Genomic DNA, 18,335 nt, shown 5'->3' on the forward strand with positions numbered 1-18,335 from the left:
AGGAAGTGAACAATTGTGATTTGAGGAAAGAACAGCAGGAGACCTAAGTTATACTTACATATGAGTGTAAATGTCTTGATAATTAGTAATAATACTAAAAAAAAAAAAGATGTGATTCCCAAGTGGAGTTTTGATTAATTATTATAAGTTTACTATTATAACACTGAAATTGAAACATCCATCCAAATTTTATTTTCCAGTGTCCTTGATCCTAACAGAAAGCTACACTGAAAACTGCATGTTAATTTTTATCAAGTGCTGTTGCAACATGCTTTTTCATGGTGACTGGTAGTTTTAATAACAAAATCCATACCTTATCAAGAGCTGCTTGCACTATGGATTCACTCTGAGTATCTAATGCAGATGTAGCTTCATCCAGAAGAAGAATCTTAGGATTCCTTGCCAGGGCACGGGCAATAGCTATTCGCTGCTTCTGTCCTCCACTCAGCTGAGCCCCTCTTTCCCCTACCATGGTGTTAAATTTCTGAGAAAAAGAGAAAATGAAATAAAAGTTGTGGAATGTCTTAGACAAACTCTATGCTTCTCTGCCAATGTGACAGACAATGTGTACAATGCTGTGTTCATGCTCAACTTCTAGACAAGAGGTAGTTTATCTGGCCGACCTGAGCATGGGCAGAGCAAACATGCAACTACACCTGTCCAGCTAGCTATTAGTTAAACTCTTCTACCCCCATTACATACTTTCCATGCCTAAATTAGAACTGTACAGTCTTGATCATTACTATTTGCTCTCAGAGTGCTCCAAACCCTGGCTTTTCTGAAGTCAATCCTGTAAAAGGCATCTCTGCTTTTGCTGAGGACTACCTACCTTTTCAACACGACTGAGACTATAGGGATCTAAGTCATATCAATGTCTCACCAGGACCTCTAATATTGCCTCCTCTGATCCCAGGACACCTCCTTGGTGCCACAACTTGGGTCCTACTGACCTGGTCACTCACTCCAAAGGAGTAAGTCCCAAGCTACACTATATTACAGCTGTTTAAGCAGAAAATGTGATCTAATAACCATTCCTGAGAGGAAAGACTTGAATTCCTGGCTCTCGTCTGGTTAGTTCCCTCAGCTTATGGGGTTCAGTCCCACTTTCCTGTCTCTCCCTTTGACCCAGGAAAAGATCTTGTCATGTCTCCATGCAAGTACAGTGGCTTTAGAAGAGGAGATTGTGAACTTTTCCCATCTTGGAATAAGCTTTCTCATGCTAGAAATGGTATATACCTGAGAGATGGGGGTTGAGTTCTCTCCTATAGTGGAAGAATTTGAAATCAAAACCCCTGGTGGGCACTTTTCCATCTCTTTTTAATTGCAGGAACAAAAAGGAGGGGCATACCATCATCCATTCTTGAGGATGTGTTTCGAGTGACTGATCTTGTTTTCCTCCCCCCCCCCCCCCCCCCCACAAAAAAAAAGAAAGGAGTTAATGCATCTACTACTAGGAGAGTATTCAAAGCAGTGAATCTCAGGTGGAAGGAGATGCTTCTCTGCAATCCATATTAAGCTCCCAGAAATAGCTTGAGTTCAGGGCACGCTTCCCTATTTCCCCATTTCTTATTGAAATGCACAGATGGCTCCCCATGCAGAGATTTGGGTTTCTGGATCTTCTTGTTAAATGCCCGACTCTTCAGCAGGGAGGGTAATACAGCTGTGCAGCTTCCATTCTCCTGAGTTAAAGCATCTACATTTCTTGTAGACATAGGAACAAATCCATTGAGGGCAACCACACGAAGGCACAATATCTGGCCGAGAAAGTCCCTGAACTGAAAGCTGCTGGAGGCTATAAGAATATTTTGGGAAGTTACACTATAGCTTGATTTCCCATGCTCTCCCTGTCAGGAAAAGGACACTGGCCTAAACAGACCTTTGGTTCTTATACTAAAAAAGTTCATGAACTCACATCAGGCAGTCTTGATATAAAATCAAAAGCATTGGCTTCTTTAGCTGCTTGCTCAATTTCAGCATCAGAAATATCTTCTCTGCCATAGCGAATGTTCTCAGCTATCGTTGTTGCAAACAAAACAGGCTCCTGGCTCACAATACCAATATTTTCTCTTAGCCACTTTACATTAAGTGTCCGAATATCCTGTCCATCTAAGGTAACCTGAGAGGAAAAGCATATGTCAAAAATGATGAGGAAATGAATTCTATTTATAATAAATCAATTGAAAAAGGTAAATGATTAACTCTGTGGCTGCGCTTTACACCAGATTGAAGTAACAGTCTAAGTCCACCAAAAAGAATGAGGGAGATTATTTTTAAGGTAGATCATTTGCCATATGGTCCTCTGAACATTTATAGTGGCACAACAGAAAAACAGCAAACTGAGGCATGTACAGCCATGGAAACAATAGCTACGAAACAACTGCATTGATAATTGATAGCTATCTTGATACATTATATAGTAGTAGTTTACTCTTTAATACTTGAAATACTTACCTAGTCCCAACAAAGAGTAATAATTATTAAGTAGCATTCTTTAAATATTGTTTAATACAAAAATAACATTTTCCTTAAATATATATATTTTCCTTTGAAAATTTCTCATGAGAAACACTCACCATTTACTGACCAGATCTAGTGTTTAGTAGCAATAAAGCAGACATACAATGTATAATGATGCAAAGTTTTGCTGTGGACTAGCAGATTCAGGAAAATGAGCCACGAAAACAATTGTTTAAAATAGGAAAAGCTCCAGGTTTTTGTTTATGTTCAATGGAAAGGAAGAGAAACGTGGAAGAGCACTGTTTGATTATGCTTTGTTTTTGTTTTTTTGCTTTTGTTTTTTTAAGAGAGAGAGAGAGAAAGTAAGTCAAAGTTTACAGAAGCCAGTTGTTAATAAGAAGAACTTTAATTTCATATCTTTGCATCTGTTGAAAGATTTGTGGTATTAGCAATTTCTGGCAAGCTACTGAAGAAAGAGGAACATAATAAAGAAGAAGTCAGGTCATCAGAAAAAGACAGTTCATTTGAAGTTTAAATGGTGGAATTACAACACTACACAGAGATGTGCTCCAATTCAATCAATAATCAAAGTTCAGTCAACATGGGAAATTCATGCTTGTCCTAATAGCTCTCAGTTTTTATAATTCACTTGTAGGAACTTACTTCTCCTTGGATGGGATCATAGAATCTCTGTAGCAACTGAATGGTAGTGCTTTTTCCACAACCACTGGCACCAACTAGAGCAATGGTCTTCCCGGTTTGAACTTTCAAGTTTAGACCTTTAAGAACCTGGGAAAAAAAATTATATTTCAGTTTGACAAATTTGAAGTTACTGAAATAGATAGATTGATTAAAAACCAGTCTGTCAAGATAATTGTAGCAATAATCAATACAGTAGTGTGGGGTGTCATCTGACAGGGTATGGCAATAGTAGTAAATTAAATGTACCTGGGAATGTTCTGGGGCACTGAAATGGAACACCCTACACTATGCTTGAGACATGCATTAACCTCCAAAACAGGATGGCAGTAGGCAACCTGCCTTTTGGGAATGGTCCCTGAATCATTCTGGCTACTAAACCAAGCCTGGGAATTATTTGAGAAGATTGATGGCTGGAACAGGCCAAGTTCATGCCAAGAAACATTTTAACAGCTTCCCTGCATAGACCATTGCATTCCAGTGCCTGGGAAAATTCCACAGAACACTCAAATCAACGACTATAGACACAGCCATAGTACTCTAAACTTGATGGTTCATTTTCTCTGATTTGTGTGATACTGTAGACTCAGGGTTATATGGTCTGCTGCCATCCTTCTCTGTTTTTCAGTGCTTAGAAAATGGCACAACACTTAGTTATGAATTTCACAGAAAAAATAAATCAAAGGTGCTTAGCATTATTGCTGAGAAACAAGCTTGGTTTGTTCTATTTTTAATCTACAAACGGTCATTTTGACAAGGTAGCTGCTGGAAGGTCCTTAAGACATCCCAACCCTTATTGTTAACAACCTGAGCAACCTTGGGAATAATAGTTACAGATAATGGTATCTTGGTTGCCATTTTCACATTTAGGAACATTTTACCTCAAAAGATGTCCTTTTCATATACGAGTAATACTGCGCAGTTGCCAAAATATTTTGCTGCTATGGGAACTCTTTTTGTTTATACCAGGCTGATTTACAATTTTGCCTACACATGTTTTTGCAATGAGAGATTAAAATAGTTGCAATATTGTGCTTCTCTCTCTAAGTTACATCCAGTGAGCTTCACATCTCCAGGATGCTGATATCCTGGTGTCCACATATCCAGCAAGAACTGTGTTCTGGATACCATAAATTCTTCAAATGCCAATAGTCACACGTACCTAATAGGCTGTTTCAAACTCTCTGTTATCAGGAAAGGTGTCAAGATTAACACTGACAGTAGCTATATTTGATCTGGTTTAGTCTAGACAGTGGAGATTACACTGTATTGCATCAATTGCTTGGGAGATTGTGGATAACTTCCACATATCTTTGCTGATTCTTTATGGCTCTATTGATGTTATTTGATACTATTTGCAGAGAGAGCTGCTGACTCAGGAGATTTGGGAGGGATGACAAAATATTTCTTACTTCCCTCCCAGTCAGCCTGCAGACCCACAACATAGCTTATCTCCTGGAGAGCTCTTTAAGAGGAAGGAAGAAGAGCTCTGCCCTGTCACCTCTGATTTCTGAGCTGAGAAAGCATTGAAGAGCAACAATAACAAAAGGATTAAAGAAAGAATACAGATATAGGCTGCAGAATTTCATTACACTAGATACAAATACAATGAACACTTACTTTAACATCAGGTCTGGATGGGTAATTGAAATGGATATTTCTGAACTCGATTTCGCCTATGAGCTTGTCTGGTTTGTAGCCTTCTTGAGAGCTGCTATCTATAAGCCGTTTCTGGAAAGAGATTTTTTAAAATGCATTGCTCATTACTATACTTTTGGAACTGCTGTTTCAGCTGGATACACTGTTCTCTACTTTACACTCTTAGCTGCCAGTTTACATTGCAGCACATCATTGCTGAGCTGTTGCATTAGACTTGGGGGATGCTGCATGTCATTGAAGTGCTGTTCTTACAAAGCCTTTTGGCTTTAAAAACATAACACAAGTGGCATGAAATTATTAGGCATAGCCAGCTGACCTAAGGATTTATGGTCTTTTTGAAGACGAATACACGGGAACAATTAAATGTGTGAATTCTGATTCGACAAATACAGCACATGCTCAAATACAACAAAATATTTAGTAGAAAATCTGAAAGTGTAGAACTTAAGTAACTGTACTATCCTATGTGGACCTCAGTTACACATATAGAAGAGTTTCATGCTCAGAGCAAGGGGAAAAATGCAGCCATTTCTGTATTAGCTTTCTAGTACTATTTGTTTAAAATATTCCGTATATATAGATAACCAATTGCTGCATAAAATGGTAAGACCAAGACGATAATAATGTGGAAATGTTCTTTCATAGCAACATCATCACTGTTACTTTGTATTATTATAGCTTTCAATAGCACTACTAATACCCAAATAAAAAAAAAGAACAGCTCAGCTGAAATTGTACATATATACATAAACAAAAAAAAAAGGTGTAGTACCTTACTACTTTCCCAATATAGCTGCAAATCTAACATTTGACCTCACACACAAGTCTCAGATCCACATCCCAGGATTCCCAAAATTTATTATAACAAAAAAAAGAAGCAGTTTCCATTATATGAATGGACATATCTTACTATTGGTTTCAGCGGTAGGCATCTTTAGGGTTCATGGTTTGGAGACTTTGGGGATTTTTTTGTTATATCCCTCAAGGACAAAGGTGGAAAATGTAAACCTAGTTGGAAAGCTTAATTTCTAAGTACCTTATTGATAACTTTGTACACTTCATAGGCAGCCCCACGTGCATTAGCTACACTCTCGAGATTGGGAGCTGCCTGTCCCAGCGAGAAGGCACCGATGAGCACAGAGAAGAAGACCTGCATCAGACAGAGAGAAACCATGAGATTAGTGGTGATTACAGATGCGCCAACACCTTGTCAATGCCCAAGTCATTCTAGTGCACCCTTCCCAGGGAAATCAAATGTAAAAGTGAAAGGTGAATTTTATAGTAGCTCCTGCCCACTTCAAGTTTTTCAGCAGTGAATAGTAGCTACTGATACGTGTTTCTGTGGCATGAATGGCTTTTCCTTTTGATGCTTTTGCTTTCTCTATCATCTGCAGTCAGAACAAACATCTTTATCTGTTGCTTTCCAGATGTTCCCAAAAGTACGAGGCTCCCAAAACATAGACCAGTTTCCTAACTGAAATCCCAACTGTGGGATCAACGTACTTGCTGTCAGGAACCACACTAAGGAGAACTCATCAGAACTCACTCAAAACCTGAAAGTTAAGCATGTAGCCAAACTTTTGAAGAATATAGCCAAACACCTCCAAACCAATAGCAACCTAGATATATTGCTAACATTGCAATGTAATGTTACTTGCAAGTGAAGAAAAACAACACCCACAAAAAAGACATCATGGACAAATGAGATCTTGAGGACTTCAGAGTACACGCTCACCCCACCAGTGGGATTCATTTAATCTTATGAGCTGGCTGGAATTCTGTTGGCCATCCAAGTTAGTTGTCTTTGTTGCCTAGACAGCAGCTCTAGGTTGTTCATCCTGCCCTACAATAGTGTCTAAGACAAGTGGGAAAAGTCATACTCTGCAGGTACTTTTGCCTTGACATTGATTATAGTGGGAATTCAGGTGCCCTGTTCAAACTAGATGCCTAGCTTTTAGTTTCAAAAGTTAAGTAAGACAAATACCCTCCTCTCAGTTCTTTTATACCAAGTAAGTCTCTAACAGCTAGTTTAGGATGCACTTTGTGGCTGAGGAGAAAGCAGGGATAACTATATAGACTGCTTGTATAACATAGTTTTTGCTTGAAATCAGAGCATTTTTCAAGGCTGCACTGCTGTACTTACAATTAACACACGACCAATGTCATAATTTTCTTTCTCCTCCACAGTGAGTTTGGTTCCATACCAAAATGCAAGCGCATAGCATGCAAAGATCAGAAATTGTGAAACACCCAGAGATATGTTGGTGGTAATGGATTTTTTCAGTCCAACACTTCTAGCAAACTCCAGATTAGCATCATATCTGAAAATGGATGAGGAAACCATTAATTTATCAGGTACCACATGCCACTCTGATTGACATTTCCCAATGCCCTTTTTTAATTAAAAGGTTTTTCTGCCATAAAAGCAATTAACCAGATTCTAACCTAGCATGCAGAATGTTTTTGACAGAAGGCTAGCAGTAATATAATTCTTTTGAATAAATCTGCTCTGACCTATTCTGAAAACATGTAAACCCATCATTCACGACTGAATTACCACTGTGAAAGACAAAGTTAGAAAACAACTGAGTACAATGACTTCATTTTCATGATGAAATACAAGACACCACTGTTGAGCAATTTGTTTTTCTTAGTTTTGAAAGGAAATCTTGAAAAGGGTTTATCAACATCACCTATCAAATGTAAGATTTAGTCCTCCAAATTTTTGGAAAAAAAAAAAAAGGCACTATGGATGAAGCCAGATAAATGAATAGAAGCCAGAGCTCCCGCTGACTACCAGAGTGGTTCTCTTGCTGACCATTCTGGAAGTCATAAGTCTTTCATTTAGGTTAATTTACTGATTAGCATGACAATATAGCAAGTAAGTGCACATAAGACCAGTATAAAGACTGATGAGTTCAGTGAAAGAATTATTTTTTCTAAGGATAGTTCAAGTTCATTCATCTCTAGTCTCTAACTAATAGCTTTCACTTTCTCAAGGTCTTTATGGAAAGTTCAACCTAGGGATCAAATGTATCATTTTATTTGTCAGTGGCATGGCTCAGCAACTTGTAGTTTCTTCCTGATGCACATTTTATGCACACAAATTCCCCATAGTAGGAAGATCTGAAGGGAAGGGTCAAGTTTAGTCAGCTGGGAAGGAATCTTAAAATGATGCAAACTAATTTTGATTAGGTAGGTTGCTGCATTCTACTGATGCTGGATTCGCTACTCAAATATATTGAAATGTTTCGGCTTGGTTGCCTTCTTAAGTCCAATCCCTACCCCAAATAAGCAGCACCATAGATCCTCCAAGAATGGGGAATGAGTATTGGATTTCAGTATGGATTACAAGTATAATTGATCACTCAGCTACAGTGGAAGCACCAAGCCTCTGCCAGAAACAGATGACTTCTTAAGGTCTCTGGCAAGTGTAAACATTTGCAGCCAGTGGGAACACTGTACAGTGAATCACTAATGGTTGCTTTTCCTAACTCCTTGAGACCACCTTTCGAGAGCTATATAGGATTTGCAACCCACAGTTTGCAAAATGCCCTACTCAGTCCGTGGGTAGGCATGTTCCCAGGAAAGCCACCCAGGAGAGCCACCTGTTCCACATTAGAAGGAGGCAGAGCTGTGGAAGAGGCTGATCGGTCAACAGTAGAGGGAGGAAAAGGCCTTAATGGTATGAAGTTACCTGGATATCAGTTATTTTGTCTCTAGAATTCAAGAAAAGGGAAAAGCAGTTTGAAGGAGCTCCTATCATAAGACAGTCAGACCCTAGTGTTGGTAGCGGCACAACTGATCTAGGCCAGCTAAGGCATTTTTGCCTTCATTATGTAAGAGGAAAGGGTTTAGACTCTAGAAAAAAAAAGAGGGTCTCAAAACTGTTGCAATTTAAGGACAAAACCCAGTAAGCTGAGACCAGTACCATAAGATAGTCAGACCTCAGCCCTTAGAAGCAGACAAATACAGAAGCAGACTGTTGGACCTGGAGCTAGAGCTAACGTCATTCAAGAAAATTTGCACAACGGCAGGGCAAACATGACAGCTGAAAAAGATAAGAGATTTATGGATCCTGTAGACCAGGTCTTTGCATTCTCCAGTTAGATGGCACTAGTGGCCCTGTATCTATGCACTGAATATTTTCATTTGCTTGCTTGTTGGGTTATTTGACATATGTGAATGAGCTTCTGTCCTGCCATATCCAACTCACACCAAGTGACTCACCTTCTACATGTGACTAGGGCCAAGACTGGATTAGGTCAGCTACAAGTGTTATTTGCAAAGCATTAAAGTAATAACAGCCAGTGATGAGATTTTACTTAAGGCCTTTATCCAGTGAAGCTTAAATATAAGCTCATTAATCAAAGATCAGAACAGCAGTGCACGTTATACAAGTTAAGCAATTAATCACGTTTTGCTCTATTTGAGTACTAGACAAAGGTAACCCTTCCATAGCTTTGATTTCTGAATTCAACTCCAGATCTCTTTCAGAAGAGAAATTTGGGACTATGCTGTAGTGATAAAACTGAATACTCTATGTTCACAGACTTGATCTACTTTTGCATCTTTATTTTCAGGTGAGCTGTTCACTTAAAGACGGATAAACTGACTCCAAGGAGAATATGCCACCTCCTCCTTCCACCCCCCTCCGATACCCTACACCCAAAATTCTTTTGCATATATTACGTAGAATTACTACTAATTCAAAAACTTACTTTGCCATTGCCTTTTTTTGTCCATTGAAAGCCACAACAGTCTTCACAGCTGTCAAGATTTCTTCTGCTACAGCCCCTGCTTTAGCATAAGCAGACAGTTCTTTAGCAGTAAGTGATGCCAGGAGCTGGAAAGTTGGAAAACAGATTTTATTGCAGCCTATCAAAAGGATATGCACATTGTATTGGTGAAGAAGAGTGATCAATGGTCAAGGCACAAGAATAAATTTTAGGATGGCTGGGATCAACTCCTCCATTTGCCGTGAACTTCCCCAAACTCTCTAGCTTTTTTGATTGCATCCAAATCAGTGAAAGACTAGACAAATACAAAAGGAGCTTCACAACTTACCCACCTCCCTCCCAGGCTGAGGACAGCCTCTGAACTACACTATGATATGCGTCAGACGTAGCATTTTGTGTGGTCAGGGAAGTGTGCCATAGCTGCTCTGGGGGCTGCCCCTTGGGCTTCCTGTGAAGGCGTTAGGAAACTCTGCTCTTTAGAGATGACTTTAACAGGCAGCGTAAGTAGTTCTGCTCTCCATACAATGAGGATAAACAGTACTTTTTAACATCATGGTGCTCAGAGTATAGAAATATTGCAAGCTGAGGTGTTCAGAAACTAGAGCAATAATAGACATTGAAGTAAGCAAGCTCATTACCCTTATGGCTTCTAATTCTCTTTTTCCTTACATATTTGCAATGCTTCAAGGGGAAGAAAACCACAATATTACAGATAAGGAATGCAAGCAGTGCCCATTAGTGTGACCACAACAGATCGACAAGAGAAAAATCTCTCCCTGTCTGTAAAGGAAACCTCTCCAGCTATTTCACTGATTTGTATTAATCCATTCTGTGGTAGCTGTATATATGTCCTAGCCTCAATTCTGTACATGGCATGAAACTTGGTAAATTATTTGCAAGAAATACAGTACACACACTGGCAGAAAGAGCTTGAAAGGCATTTGTGTTAACAGGGAAGGGTGAGGGGTATGAGCGTGTGCCTGGCCTTCCTCAGGCAATACTCTGCATGAGGCAGATTCTCTGATGCAGGTTATCCTTCTGCTACATGGCACAAAAGTAGAGTAGGTGGACTGAAGGAACACGGCATGCAAGGGCATGCTCGCAGGTTTTTTGTGCACCCAGAGCAACAAAGCCATAGGAGGAAGGGAAGAAATGATAAAGTAACCATGGGACCAGCCTCCCAACCTAGAGCCCATGCTAGGTTTTTTGCTTTCTCTTCCCCTTTCCTGTGTATGAGAAGAACTGTGATTTTTTTCTGGTTTGCTTTCTTTGTTAGTCCCGCACACTTACAGTTGACCAAACTGCTGCTGATGCAGCAAGCAGAGGGCTGACTGACAAAATCACTAACGTCAGCTTCCACCCGTGGATGAATCCTACAATAATCCCTGCCAGAAATGTGGCAAAAAATTGTACAAATATACAGATTTTGTCCCCGATGCCTTCATGGATGGTGTTGATGTCCCTTAAAAAAAGAAAAAAGATTTGTTAATTTGGAATGCTTCTTATTTTAGACTTCCTCCTGTCCTCCAGTTTCATGATGTGTGGCCTAATGTAAGAAGTTTTGCCATTTCATAGCTGGCATAGGGAAATTTCTAACCACAGCTACTGAATGGTACCATTAGTCTCTTGTGTGGCCAAAGTACAGTGGAAACCTCCTATTTTCTAGGACTCATTTTCTGTACTTTCCATCAATCTCTGCTGTTTCTGTGTCCTGTCACTAGGTCACAAATGACCTAGTTTCCTTATCCAGTATCCAAATGGAATAATACAAGTAAACAGCCAAACAACCCTCTCACCTCCCAGGATCCCCTCTAAATGGCTTCTTCCTCTGGGCTCTCTGATGCATTTTATATTCTTAATTTTGCTCACATCCTCAGATCAAGGCTTATCTCTATCAGAAAATTGTTATTTGGAAGAACTTCTGTTTTTCATACCATTTTCCCTCCCCTTTTTCTCTTCCAAGATAGTGCAGATATTAGAGCTGTGAGTGGTTTCATTTAAGCCTCTCTTACAGCTTTCAGGCTACAGCTCTGTCCAAAGCTCTCTTAAAACCCAGAAGAATCTGTGTTCATCTATGCAGTCCTCACCCCCAAACCCATTGAAGTCTATGGAAAAGCTCCAGAAGTCTTCAACTGACTTCGGATTGAGTCCGGACTGAGATCTGGCTGGATATAAATGTGAGTTCATACCCATTCAATAAAGTGTCAGAGCTTTCAGTGTCTGTAAATTAGTTGGAGACAGCAGAGCTGTTTATCTAGTACTGTCTGACATGTACTTCATAAATATTGCAAAGCCAATGTCAGACAGGTAGAATACAGCATTTCACAGCATAAACCCTTCCAATACATATATCACAGAAACTGCACAAATGAAGTGGAAAAGGATAATGAATTCCTCCCTCAGAAAGCTGCAATATTTCACACTTCAGTTTGAAGTTTTCTTTGAAACTCTCTATAGGTAATTCCATAGAAGACAAATGGCAATTTTCTTTTAGACATCACATTTAGGGGGCCAAAAATAAATAGAGCCCTCACTCTGTCAGCCTGATGTTCAGCGTTCCAATCTGGATAGCGTCGAACCAAGCCATCTCCTGATGAAGTACTGCAAAAAAGAACTTTTGCCGGATCTTTGCTGTCTGCCTTGTAGCAGCAACCAAAAATGTCCACACTTGGATGGTGCTCAGTATCAACACAGCACAGCCAATTCCAACATAGTAGTAAGCAAATCTGAGATAAGGGAACAAAAAGGCCATATAATCACTCTGTACCCTGCAAGAGAAGTGACATCTACAAAGCTACAGTTAGTCTTTACTCCACTAAGGTAAATACCAAAGTCTGTGATGCATTATTGTGAAGCCCTTCTGAGAAGGCAAAATTTGGCTTCTGTTCAAGGATAATAAAGAAAAAAAAATTCTGTTGTTAACAGAATAATTACAAAGACCCTTACTTTGTCATTTCAGCTTCTATATCCATCCCTGGAATTGATGGACAACTGGACCCATTTACTGAAGTATCTACAAAAAAAATTAACTATTAATTATGTAATAATATACAGAGAAAATAAATCACAGCAGTCTAGGGTCATCATTTTTTAATGTTCTGTATTTAGCAAATGCGGTCAGACATTAGGCAAATACAGATTCATCTTTTCTGACCTTATAACTGTAAGGGCACAACATTCCCCAATAACTGATGATACAGAACTTGGCCATGCTCCCTACTATCCCACCAATGCTGAAATTCTTTCATAAAGATGACAGCCAAAGGACTGGTTTTGTACTGTCCAAGCCATCAAGGGTAGATTTAAATGATCTGGTAATTTGCAGAGGGATGAATTTTGCTCATCACACACTTTTTCAGATGCGTACCATCGCTCAGTCTGGGGAATATCTTAGCCCCTGTAGAAAAACATAACGATGTTAAGAGAAGTCTATTCACTTACCTTCTGACGCATTTGTTTTCAGGCCACTTAGCACAAAACTGTTTGTCATGTCTCCGAAGATAATGATCATAAGTGGTAATCCAGTACCATTTGCAGCAGCTGCTATCAAACCAACTATCATCAAAAGTATATCCACCCAATCAGCATAGCGAAACTATGTGAACATTAAAGAAAAAAAAATAGAGCGAAGTTATGTCTGACAATTCACATACTTGGTACAGTAGGGCACATTTCCAGGACATGCTTTGATTTTGCATATATGTTCTAAGAAGCAACAATACTAAAACTGTAGGTAAACAGAACATAAGAAGAATTTGTAATAGGCCATATACATCTTTAAATCAATATTCAGTAAGGTTGTTGCAGGATGTTGGCAGGACACATGGTCATTTCCTCACTCAACAGGAAAAGAAAAAAAAGTGTGTGTCCTATATGTTTCTAAGTGATGATCTTTGTACAATTTATTACATACTGCCTTCCACCAAGTTACATATTTACTAAGATAATGCTTTTGAAATGTAAACAAGTTATCAACCAGCACCTGGCTTATATCTACCAGTAGAAATTGTTTGCATCAGTGATTGTATCTTAAGACTTGTCTATCCTTGAACGTTTGTCTGGTTTAAAAAAATGATGTGAATTTAAAGCGCAATAGCTATTCCTGGATGTGGCTAATCTGAAATCAGAACATGTTATTCCTAAGTGTCCTAACCTACTTCCAAAGTGTAAATAGTCATAGAATAAACCAGAAAGGAATAAAAGTTCTCTCAGTCCACAATAAGCATGTCTATGCACAGAGTTATTTGGGAATAGCTGTTGTAGAAAACTGATGTAAAAACATACCACTGCTTCTCTCAGAGAGTAAATCTCTCAGAGGTCAAGCCCAGGATAATCCTTTATAAATGGAGCTCAGGCAAGGGCCTGTGCAGTGTATATGTCCTAGATCAACCTCAACACGGGTGAGCTTCATTCTGCAACAGCACTAACACTGAACTGCTTCAAGTACTACCAATATACGCTGGTGGGAACTTGACATAGCAGTCCAAATTTTAAAGAGGACCTAGCATTTCATGGGTCTCAGATGTCTTTTCCAGTTTTTGACTGCCTATTAACTGTTCTACATACATAAACAATTCACAATGGCAGACAAAGAAAAGGAAATGTAAAGCAGACCATCAAACTGGACACTAACCAGTTCAAAAATGCTAACCACCTTTTTCTCTGGCTTCTCATTTTGCTTCCTAGAAGGAAATACAAAAGACTAAATTAAGATAAGCTCCTTTTAGCAAAGCAATAAAAACCAGCAGCCAATATGTGTAGTTCAGAGAACCCCTACTTTTTTTTCTTGGTCTTTAACTCATCACTTTGTTGAAGATTTTCCTCATGTTGGAAAGAAGGGTTGTCATATCCCTCGCTTGCAGGTTCTGTGGAACAAAAAGCAGACATTGTTTTAACATAACATCCAGTCTTTTGTACCATTTTCTTTCATCTTTCCCTGCTCATTCTTTTGCAGTTTAAAGCTTAAAGATTAGTTTTTTTCTCATATTCTTGAAACAGCCCAGTTAATTTTTCCTCAAAAGTTCCTTTCTCTTTAGCTTATCTCCTCCTCTCCAGGAGAAGTGTCCAGTCCCATTTCTGTGATGAAAACAACCTTCATTTTCACCATTAAAATATATTTGTACAGAAAAGGTATCAAAGACTAGAAGCAAGAATTAAACAATGTTTCTACAAACACCTACATGATTCAATGCAAAAGGAGGAGAAGCCCTACCCATGTAAGTGGAATTGGTTATAATTGCTGTAGGTAACACTGAATGTGTGCGAGTTAACTGCAGAACTGTGTCTTTGCCTTTTGTCTGGCCATCTTTATTATTTCTTTGTATTGCAGTAGTTGCCATAGAGCCCAGCTCCTTTGTACTAAAGGCTTTAGACATCTATACAAAAGAGGAATCTCACCCCAAACAGCTTATGATTATAACAGCATAAGATGAGATGTAACAAGTGGATAAAGAAACTGATGAGCAGAATCACCACAGGGAGCCAGTTGAGAATCACATGTGGAGAACTGCTCTCAACACAGTAGCCATCCCCAGTCTGCTTTGGCCTCAACTATAACTACTGACTCATTGTGAACAGAATTTTCCATGTACTGTTTTTATGTACCTTTGTCAGGCAGTCTATACAGATTTGTTTAAATAGCTATTCAAAGGCAATGACATGTATCTGCCTTACTGGGCTCATCTTATTTGCATGCTCAGGCCAGTACCACCTAAATAACTTTACTCACGTTTACGCATGAACATAGTTGAACTCAGTGGAATGACTCATTCATGCACATTTTCTGGGTGATGGCTTTAGTTATTTTAAACTCACTAGAAACTTACTGAGATGGAAGAATATGAAAGGAAAAATAGGATGTGTCCAGCAAATTGCTATAGAATACACATATTCAGACCCTGCTAATATTCTATCTCCTATAAAATCACTACAGCAATCAAGCAGGATTTATAATGCACCTTTAGATTGAGAGCTGCGAAATATAGTCCTCAAACACACACACCATTTTAATGCACTTAGCTTACCAGCATCAGAGAGGTCCTTTTCTGCATGATTTACAAAATCATCCCTCATTGTTTTTCCTTTGTTGTATACTTATGAGGTATAAAGATGAAAGTCACATTAGTCAAAACCTGCATACAAAATAACAAAAACTCCCCACATCACCACCTTTGGAAATGGTTGATAAGTAAAGAGTTCACAAGAAAAATATGTTTTTTTCATAACTCAATACATTTTAGTATCAATATTGTCCCTACTGACATAGAACGACTAAAAGAAATTTATAACAGCATGGTAAAACACTCCTGTTGCATGAAGATATTAAAAACAATACAAACTAGAACAATATCACCTAATCCAGTTACCTACTTAAGTAGTCTTTTATGCTGTATCATATAAATACTAAATCATCTAGATCATTCATAACAGATCATCCAAGGTAATCTGCACAATACAGAATAGAAATTTCCCTCAATAATTTGTGTTTGATTAAAGCTTACTGAGCAGTTATAACATGATCATCATTATCAAGGTAATAAAGATACACTTACGTGTTATGCCACGCACCAACTACGTGATATTCTGAGACAGTAAATGACTGACATTCCAAGTCTTCCTAGGCTTTGCTCCCTGATATATCATGTATATAAGTTAAAAAGAAAAAAAATTAAAAAGAATTTGAGTCACTGAGGTAGGCTAAAATAGTAGTTACAACACGACATGTAATCAGTCTGTCATAACCTCTACGCAAGTGAACACATCCCTGAAAAATCTGTATTTTTTCAGTCATCCTTTTAGATGTATTTCTAGTTGTGTTTTTCTCTTATTATTTCATTTTATCTTTAAACCTCATGCTGTGCCCATAAATTTAGGAGATTGTGGGACTGTCCTGATGGATATATTGGTAGAAGGACAACCCTTATGAGGTTAAAATTCACCCACTGTCATTCGCCACAGCCTTACTACAAGACACCTCACTATCCTTGATAGAAAAATAAGGGGGAGAAGTTTAAGTCATAGCCCTTCCCTCCCTGCCCCCCATCTCTCTCCGCGCTCCCCCAAAACGCGCGTTCAGATTCGCTACAGTTAGGGGCAGCGCCAAAACGGCAACATCCCAAAGAAAGCAGCTAGAGAAAAGGCAAAAGGGTTTCGCACAGACTCGCAGCACCGGCGCGCTCGGCCTCGTCCGCCAAAGCGCGGAGGCCCCCGGCCCCCCCGGCCCTACTCACGGCCGTCCCCGCGGCGCGGCTCCCCCAGCTCCGCGGCCGCCAGCCCGGCCCGGCCGCCACCTGCCCGGTGTCGCCGGCGCCTCCCTCCGCCGGCCCGCGGGGAGGCTTTCAAGGTGCCGCTCGCTCCGCACCTTGCCCCGCGCGGCCGCCGCCCCCGCAGCCGCGCAGCGAGACCTCGCCCCGGCGGCGCGGCGCAGCGCTGCTCGGGGACTGCTTCCCGCAAAGGGGCCCGCGGAGGTGAGGGGCGATTTCGGCACCCCCTCGGGCTGTGCGGCCTCCTTAGGGACAGCCTGCGGGGGCCCGGCGTGGCACACCCCACGCGGGGAACCGCTCGGCCCAGGTAGCAGAAAACGGCTTTTTTCCAAGTTGATTCCCACCGTTAGTGAAACTAGAAGGATTTTAGTGGGGAAAAGCACCTGAAGGATCGTCCCCCGCAGGGGAGCTCCGTGCTATCGTCTTTTCCAATAAACAGCAGTGAGGTGATGGTTTAAGAAAAGTCAGTTGTGCAGTGAAAAATTCCGGTTGGTGAAAACTCTCTGCAAGGTCACACCAAATTTAGTGAATTTCAACTATGAATAGAGATATGTTTGTGAATTCCACCTAAGAACTAAGATTTTTTAAAAAGAAGTGTTTTCATTTCTCACTCCTAGATGGCATCAAGATCAAAGCTAGCTGAATTTAGTTTTTTTTTTTTTTAAGAAAATACTACACGACAGCTAAACAACACATTTTGTTTATTTAATTCCCACCCAACCCCACAATTTGTGTGGGGTTTCATTTTGGCAAAAATAGGAGTGAGCTCAAAGGGTTACCAAGAAATCAGGTAAACAAATCAGATTTTCTCCACAGCTCTAAATATAACACTTCTTCAGCTTTACCCACCTGCACATGTTGGAATCTGTATCATTTGTTTCTAACAATGCTTTACTGTTTGTGAAAAATAAACTCCTACTTATTTTCCCATTCACCCAAATGCCATTCTTTTCCCATAAACTGAATCCCAGTCCATTAAACTAGTCAGCTGAATAGCTCAAGTTTTTTTTCTTGAGTAAAAAGTTCAGGACTGAGTCTAATTTAAGCTTCTCTTTTATTCTCTACAAGACTCATGTTACATTTTTTATATTGGTTACAGTATCTTGAAAACAACTCACAAGATTCACCATCATCTTCTGCCCACTGGGACCCTTTACGTTCACCTGAATCCAAACTTCTGCATGTCAGGCCTATTACTTTCTTATTACTTTCTTGTCTCATTATCTGTTACTTAGTGTTCATATTACAGTCTCAGAGAGTTAAGCTCCATCATCTTACAGCCTGCACAACACACATTAGTAGGTGCATTCTCTGTTCCAGAGGGTTTATGAAAAGCTTCAGCTTCTGCACATGTGAAGAATCTGCATATACAGATTTTAGCAGAAGGGAAAGAATGGCGAGATGTAATAATTAGCTGTCCCAATCCCAAAACTCACAGTGGCATGTGGTATTGTCTTCACTGAAGACAATAGGGCTTTTTTTTTTTCCTCCATTTCAATTGGAGAAAGAGCAAACCATC

At 39.7% G+C, this 18,335-nt stretch overlaps 1 protein-coding gene across 3 annotated transcripts in view; it reads right to left on the reverse strand.

Moving 5' to 3' along the window:
- Positions 1-16,921, reverse strand: part of ABCB5 (ATP binding cassette subfamily B member 5) — a 35,954-nt gene extending 19,033 nt beyond the window's left edge. Inside the window, exons 1-16 of one of the 3 annotated variants that reach the window (XM_026105132.2) lie at positions 16,784-16,908; positions 16,106-16,184; positions 15,578-15,646; positions 14,332-14,419; positions 14,188-14,236; positions 12,996-13,149; positions 12,501-12,567; positions 12,089-12,280; positions 10,845-11,016; positions 9,537-9,661; positions 6,959-7,136; positions 5,852-5,965; positions 4,777-4,887; positions 3,121-3,246; positions 1,913-2,116; positions 314-484 (exon numbers count right to left, since the gene is read on the reverse strand). In XM_026105132.2, the coding sequence (XP_025960917.1) occupies positions 314-484; positions 1,913-2,116; positions 3,121-3,246; positions 4,777-4,887; positions 5,852-5,965; positions 6,959-7,136; positions 9,537-9,661; positions 10,845-11,016; positions 12,089-12,280; positions 12,501-12,567; positions 12,996-13,149; positions 14,188-14,236; positions 14,332-14,419; positions 15,578-15,626 (1,800 nt within the window). In that variant the 5' untranslated portion in view covers positions 15,627-15,646; positions 16,106-16,184; positions 16,784-16,908. Of the gene's footprint in view, positions 1-313; positions 485-1,912; positions 2,117-3,120; positions 3,247-4,776; positions 4,888-5,851; positions 5,966-6,958; positions 7,137-9,536; positions 9,662-10,844; positions 11,017-12,088; positions 12,281-12,500; positions 12,568-12,995; positions 13,150-14,187; positions 14,237-14,331; positions 14,420-15,577; positions 15,686-16,105; positions 16,185-16,783 lie in introns of all 3 variants that reach the window. The other 2 variants (XM_026105130.2, XM_026105131.2) reach the window with 2 other exon arrangements.
- Positions 16,922-18,335: the final 1,414 nt, after the last annotated feature.

This window comes from Dromaius novaehollandiae, chromosome 2 (genome assembly GCF_036370855.1).
Source record: "Dromaius novaehollandiae isolate bDroNov1 chromosome 2, bDroNov1.hap1, whole genome shotgun sequence".
NCBI lineage: Eukaryota > Metazoa > Chordata > Aves > Casuariiformes > Dromaiidae > Dromaius > Dromaius novaehollandiae.